The sequence below is a fragment of the Diachasmimorpha longicaudata genome, chromosome 14 (genome assembly GCF_034640455.1).
Source record: "Diachasmimorpha longicaudata isolate KC_UGA_2023 chromosome 14, iyDiaLong2, whole genome shotgun sequence".
NCBI classification, from domain to species: Eukaryota; Metazoa; Arthropoda; class Insecta; order Hymenoptera; family Braconidae; genus Diachasmimorpha; species Diachasmimorpha longicaudata.
In genome coordinates, this window is record NC_087238.1 from 206816 (window position 1) to 212193 (window position 5378).

The 5378-nt window shown below is 45.1% G+C and overlaps 1 protein-coding gene across 1 annotated transcript; it reads right to left on the reverse strand.

Annotated features, from left to right (window-relative positions):
• Positions 1–3818: 3818 nt before the first annotated feature.
• On the reverse strand, positions 3819–5378 carry LOC135169362 (uncharacterized). Its single transcript, XM_064134306.1, has 5 exons — positions 5300–5378; positions 4754–5205; positions 4402–4682; positions 4039–4326; positions 3819–3993 (listed from the first exon to the last, which is right to left on the reverse strand). The coding sequence occupies exons 1-5, from the start codon at positions 5376–5378 to the stop codon at positions 3819–3821; spliced, it is 1275 nt and encodes a 424-aa protein (XP_063990376.1).

Below are 5378 nucleotides of genomic sequence, written 5' to 3' on the forward strand. Positions count from 1 at the left end.
ACAACAAAATGGACGAATGACTCTGGGTTGTTCAGCACCTGCTGGATACCAAAGTCTATCAGAGAGAGAAGCGTTATCACCGATGCTTTCGACACCTGATCTCCGTCGAGGAGAACATGTTTAGATTCGCTGTATTCAACGGAAATTTAGATCGTGTCAAACACTTCTGCAGCAAGTTGACGGATCAAGAGAAAGATCGGAACCTGCTGAAGATGTGCAATAACAATAGAGAGGTCGGAACATGCTAATGTCCGCCTGGAGCAAAAACCGGTGGATCGCACCATTCCAGATGCAGAAGTACTAGAAGCATTCGGAGATATCGATCTTCCTCCTGAGTCAAGCTGGTCAAGACCATTTGCCGAATCTGTTTAATTCCCTGGTGAACAAACGAGACTTCCTGATGGTCCTAGCGGCTTTTGTCGATTTTCCGTGACACGGGTCCTCTATCTGGACTGCGAAGAAGAACTTTCATCTTCTGGATGCTGAGAGCTTGAACTCCATCACCGCTGGAACGTTTTATAAAGTATGGAAGCACTTTGAGTTATTTAGGGTCTCCATTATGGAGAACATGTACTCCAGTTATTTTCGGAGAATCTGTGAGAAGAGCTGGATTGACCTACGAAAGAGTTATGGTGTAAACTATTGGAGGATTTTCTTCCTGCTGAGGAAGTCGAAGGAGTTGGAGGTCGTGAAGGAGATCTACCGGGAGGAGAGTCTCAAAGCAAGAATGAGAAGAGCACTGGACGAAAGGGACAGATGGTTCAGAGTGTTCTATAAAAGGGACTCCAAGGGGGTTTTGATGGTGGTTCGAGGAAGAAGCACTCAACGGTGATGGGGAGAAGAGGAGATTCAGGGGAATGATTTGCGAGATACCGATGGACAGGGAGAAGGACGATTTGACGCAGGAGTACCATGGCAGGGGGAACGTAAGAGAAGAAAAACGATAACAAAAATAAGAAGTGAGTCTAGGGGATCTATTTTGAAGATCATAAAAAATAGTTCTGGATGTTATCTGAAAAGAGAAAGGAGACAGTTCTCTCTTGAAGAATTCGCCAGTGAATTTTAGTGGTTGCAGATGATAATGTTATTTTTGAATGCAAATTTTTAATGCCTGGACTCTGCCTTCGTGTGAACAAAAAAGAGAAAGTCGAGGAATTAGTGGAATAACGGGAGGTTTGTGAAGGTTAATTTCCAAATGGGAACTTTGACGTCGCATTTTCGGATGTTGCTTACTCAAAATTATAATGTTAAGGTTAAAAATTATGACGAGGCAGAATTTTCGCCCTTCCCCCGCCGCCTAAAAATACGCCACCGGATGGCCAGGTAGTTTTTTCCAGCGCTGCCGTTGGCGCCCATATTCCTCGGATGAATCCTCCCCCTCCCCGATAGCCTTTCACCGCAGTACTCGCAGTGCGATACTGTTACCCCCCTAGCGGATATTACAAACGCGTGAACCCACGTGCCGTTCGCCGGCCAATTTACTGGATAGGGAACCCCCCTCCCGCGCAAGAGAACTACGTGACGAATGCCTCTGACGACACATCGCGGTGAGACAGCAATTTGAAAGCATCATTGTGAAAGTAGAATTACAATAAATCGTCCAATTTAAGTAGTTGAAAATAAAGTGATCAAGAATAGTAAGAGAAAGGAGTCATTAGAGAACTTATCCGAGAGCGAAACGGAGAAAGAATTGTGCAAGAGAGGAAGGCGAGAGCGAGTCGGGAATCCCAGGAAATTATTGAAGCTGTGGACTTCGGCCATCAATTCATCACCCTTTTATCTCCTGCAGAGATCTGACATTTGGCAAGATATCCGGAATTTGGAGGATCCCCGTGACACTCCGAGTGCCCGCTCCCCTTTTATTTTCTTCCCGCCGAAAAACGATATAAAAAAGCCCTTAATACCAAATGCCCCAAAAAAACACCCTCCCCCCAACGGTAAGTCTTTTCATTTCTTTTCCTTAACCTCCCCTGATCATTGTTGTATTAATGTTCTTTTTTGAAATAAATATTCACAAATTGTGCCCTTATATTCTTCCTAGACAATTGTTGCAGATAAAATTCCAACCTTCCTTTTTTGATGTGACACATCTATAGGCTCACTTATAAACTGAATCGTTGGCGTGGCGAGGCTTGCCGTGGCGACGGGTCGCCACGCTATACTAACGTATACCTATATATATATATTATGGGTAGTAGAGTGTACGGTGTGGTTTCTCACTCAGTTCGACGTTGTTGTTTACTACGGCACACATAACCTGCGTTTTATTTAATTTTTGACAATAAGATATGTGTGATAGTCATAACTCAGAAGATCAAAGTGATCAACCTTGTGAAAAGAAAGTGAAACTACACTACGGCATACTACCAAGTCATCAGTAAGTAGATCGTATTTTTCAAGTGTCCATAAACGTATTTATTATATGTTTATATTTAATTAATTATATTCATATTAATCATATTAGTAATTTATATAAATTATATTCAGAGTAATAATTATATATATTATATTAATATTATCTTCAATTCATTATTTTTTTATTATTCATGAAGAAATTAATATGGAAAAATTTATAAATGAAATTTATATTTGCAAATCTTTAGTTATATATTGCAATAATTAACTAAGATTTGAGTTCATGAGTATATTGAAGCCACACCAAAATTTTTTTTTCTTTTTTTTGTGTATTTTAATATCATATTTTTTTAAATATTTCAGTTCCCAACAATCATCACAGGGATCCCAACATATTCTTATTGAAACTGGACACCACCCTGATCATTCACACACAAGGCATACTATCAAGGTTGTGTAAGACTTTATTAATCGAATATTACCAGACTATTCTATTTTTTATCTTAGATTTTATTAACATATTTATATTTTTTACAAATATAAATGTGTGTTTATATTTTTTAATATGTGTTGGCAATCCGTCTAAATCCCAGCCTCCCCTTCCCCCGCGCTCGGCAAACGGTGACCTCTCGCCCCCTGGCCCGCAACAACACACTGTTGCCAGGGGACCCCTTGACATTTTTGCGTAATTGGGGCGCCACTTTCCGGAGATGTCAACCCCGGAAACATGCCCTTTGACCAATCGGAAGGGGTCACGTGCCGTCGATCAGGATTGTTCTCGACCGTGACCTCTCCAAAACTCGCACTCTCGTCTTCCGGACTTTATAGTGTGAACACGTGTATCGGTACGCTCTAGTTTTCTCTCTATATTACAATCCTCACCGTATCGCAACATCTCGGTTGCTCATTGGTTAACTCACTTGATAATCAGTGTATAAAATCAGTGCAGCTCATTCTTATGGTATATCAACTAAACATTGACTATTTTTTCTAACAAACCGTGACTTGATAGACTCAAATCGTGTGCGAAAAATTGTGTCATGCGGCTCAATTTTCCCGGCCCCCCTCATTCCCTCACTGGTCGCCCTTCACCGCCACCAGCACTCCTCAGCCACTCCTCTTATCCAAACCAGATCGCCCCCCCAACAAAATGGAACAACAATAGATGCTGTATTTGTATGATATCTTGATGACGTTTCATCCGATACTTTTGTAAAATACTTTTGTTATCATCGACAAATCGCAACAGTATTACCGGCAGAGGAAACATCGCATATAACTATTACTGAAGTCACAGATGAAAATATTTAAATTGTGGCCACTTGATATTAATATCGAATTTTTATATCACATGTAAATAAATTGACTTTGACTTTATTATTGACATTATTATTGTTAGACGGTCCTAAGCAGAGGTGCAATCAGCCTCTCGGCCATTTTACACCCTGCCTTTAGGCAACCGTCTAGTCGCTGGTCTCGAGTATCTGGGCCCTACGAGCTAACTCATAGAGCCCCTTGATCCCGTCCCTGTCGACAAGTCTATCTTTGCATGCAGACCCAAAAACATCCCACCTGGCTTCATCGAGCCCGCTGCATATTGTGCATAGGTGAAGAGGATCCTCCTCCGTCAACCCGAATCTTTTGCATAGGGGGCCAGTCCCTTTGCCTATCCTTCATAAATACAGAGCCAGGTGCCACTGTCCGGTGATAAGCCCCACTATAACACGGAGCTTAGCCGTGTTTAGGCTCAACAAAGTTACTGCAATCTTCCTAGTGGGTTTTTCCAAGAGGGATTTCGTGTGTCTGGCGACCGTCTCTGAGTCCCACCTGTCCACAATCCTCCTGTCCCCACGCTCCCTGACCAGGTCCTTCACAAAGTGGGTGTGCACGCCAACGTGCTCCACTTCCCCCTGAAGGGCCCTTCTGCTTCCGTTCTTTGTTAGCTGCCAGCGTGGCCCGGAATCCAAGCCACTTCAAACCGATTATTTACGGCAATTTCCTCCATCAGCTCTACGCATTCCCACTAACTTAGAGCAACACTCGTACTTGAGTATTGCCCTCAGCGCGCGTCTGCTGTCTGAGTAAATGAAGATCTTTTTGCCCTTGTCCCCTCTCTCCAGGATCATTCTGGCGCAGGTCCTTAGGGCAGCCAGCTCAGTCTGGCGCACGGTTGCGTCCGAGTCCAGCCCGATGGCCCTCGCTATTGCGGGCCCCTCTGACCAGACCCCCGCTCCTGTCCGTCCGCTCGCCCGTGATCCATCCGTATACCAGACTAGTCCACGGGGCGGCGCCCAGTCCGCGTCCTTTCCTGACGGGTTTCCCCCCATCTAAGGTTGACGGAGAACTTTCTGCGAAAGTGCCATCTGGGTCTGCAGGCGTCAGCACCGCGGCACAGTACCCCTTCCAGCTCGCTGTCTGCGCGGAGGACACTAGCATGACCGTTCCTGGCTCCCTTCCACGTTCCCTGCAGCCCCAATCTTGCAGCCGCTTTTGTCGCCTCCGCCGTTATAATTAGGTGTGGCGGTTGCATGAAGAGCAGGGCCTCCAATGCTGAGCTCGGGGTCGTTCGAAGGGCCCCTGTTATGCCCAGCATCGCAAGCCTGCCTACTCTGTCCACCGCTTTCCTGTAGCAGGCCTTATTCAAGGCTGATCTCCACACTACGGCTGCGTACGTAAGCTGTGGGATCATTATGGCCGTGTAGATCCATTTGACCATCCTCGGCCTTAGACCCCATGTTCTTCCGAACATTCGCCTGCATGCCCAGTATGTCATAGTGACCTTGTTGGTCTGCATGGCGATATCCTTTTTCCAGCTGAGCTTCTTGTCGAGCCAAATACCTAGGTATTTGTCTTCCCCAGAGAATTTCAGTACGGTGTCAAAAATGGAAGGGGGGTTTGACAGCACCCCTCCTTCTGCTTGTAAAGTGCACCATCTCCGTCTTGCCTGGGTTTACCCTCAGGCCCTTCGATGTGCACCAGTGCTGAACATAGTGCAGCGCCTTCTGCATCTTGCTATGTAACAT